General features: G+C 55.4%; 1 protein-coding gene across 1 annotated transcript; it reads right to left on the bottom strand.

The window, feature by feature from the left end:
* Positions 1 to 9: 9 nt before the first annotated feature.
* EMIHUDRAFT_254804 (hypothetical protein) lies at positions 10 to 222 on the bottom strand (the record flags this gene model as incomplete). Its single annotated transcript, XM_005776672.1, has 1 exon — positions 10 to 222. A coding segment is annotated over one exon (213 nt), but the record flags the coding sequence as incomplete, so codon positions are not given.
* Positions 223 to 1,087: the final 865 nt, after the last annotated feature.

Raw genomic sequence — 1,087 nt, 5'->3', positions numbered from 1 at the left:
CGTGAGGACGCGGCTGCCACCGAAACGCGACGCGAGCCATCCCGCGGGCGTCTGGAAGGCAAAATAGCCGCAGTAAAAGGCGGCGAGCATGCGCCCCTCGGCCGCGTCGGAGGAGAACATGGCGCCGATCGCAACAGAGACGTTCGTGCGGCCCATGTAGAGGCAGACATCACCGAGCCAGAGGAGCAGGATGAGGGACTTGCGGGTTGAGAGGCAGGGCATGGCAGCGCCCATCCCTCCTTTTTTTTCGTTTTTTTCAATTTTACTTTTAGCAACTGGGAGAAAAGGGACAGGGGTTGTGTTCTCTCTCTCAATGTACGTGGCTCTTACGTACATTCCCGTAGGAGGCCTCTGCTTTTTTGTGTTCACTCCCATCCCTGTCAGCAGTCCACGTACTCTTAGCTTACTCGGTCAATACCAAACAACAAAACTAACTCTCTCTCTCCAAACAACTCGAAGACATCGTGAAAAAGGAAAACGATGAGCTCACTAGCTAGAGCTCACACTAGAGGCCGTCATCGCATTCGCCTTCCTGCATCCTTCCACCTTCCTGGTACCCAGCAGCGCTGGCTTCTGACTGTCGCTGACTGACAAACGTCGCCGGGCGCTTGCCGCTTTCCCCCGCGTTATTCATCTGGATGGATGGAAGGACTTGACTACCCCGCCCGGGAACAGTCTCAGCAACAGTTGCAAAGCGAGCCGCGCCTGCGCGTCCACGCCCATTTGCGCACGCGGGACCTATGTGAAGCGAGGTCAAAAGCAGGAACGAATGGCGCTTTTCCTGTCTTTCTTCCGACCGAGCGACGGAGCGAGATAATATTAATCGCCAATTCTTGAGCTAGTGGCTTGCGACTCCCGAGGCCGACCGCTAATACCAGTTGCATAAGTGGTCAGCGCCTCGAGGCGTAAGTTGCCACGACAGGCCCGGAAGTGCATGATTCCAGCACCTCCCTTTTTTCCTGCGCGGTAGGTGGCGTGTTTGGCAATGAATTTACCGGTGCGGAGTTTTGATCCTAGTTCATCAGTCTTGAGCTCGGGTTTTTTCCTCCAGAGGAATACGTTGGCGTCTTGTTCGATGGCCCTTAGG

The sequence above is a fragment of the Emiliania huxleyi genome (assembly GCF_000372725.1).
Source record: "Emiliania huxleyi CCMP1516 unplaced genomic scaffold EMIHUscaffold_2748, whole genome shotgun sequence".
NCBI classification, from domain to species: Eukaryota; Haptophyta; order Isochrysidales; family Noelaerhabdaceae; genus Emiliania; species Emiliania huxleyi.
The sequence above is the reverse complement of the archived record's forward strand: the minus strand, read 5'-3'. Positions and strand labels throughout refer to the sequence as shown.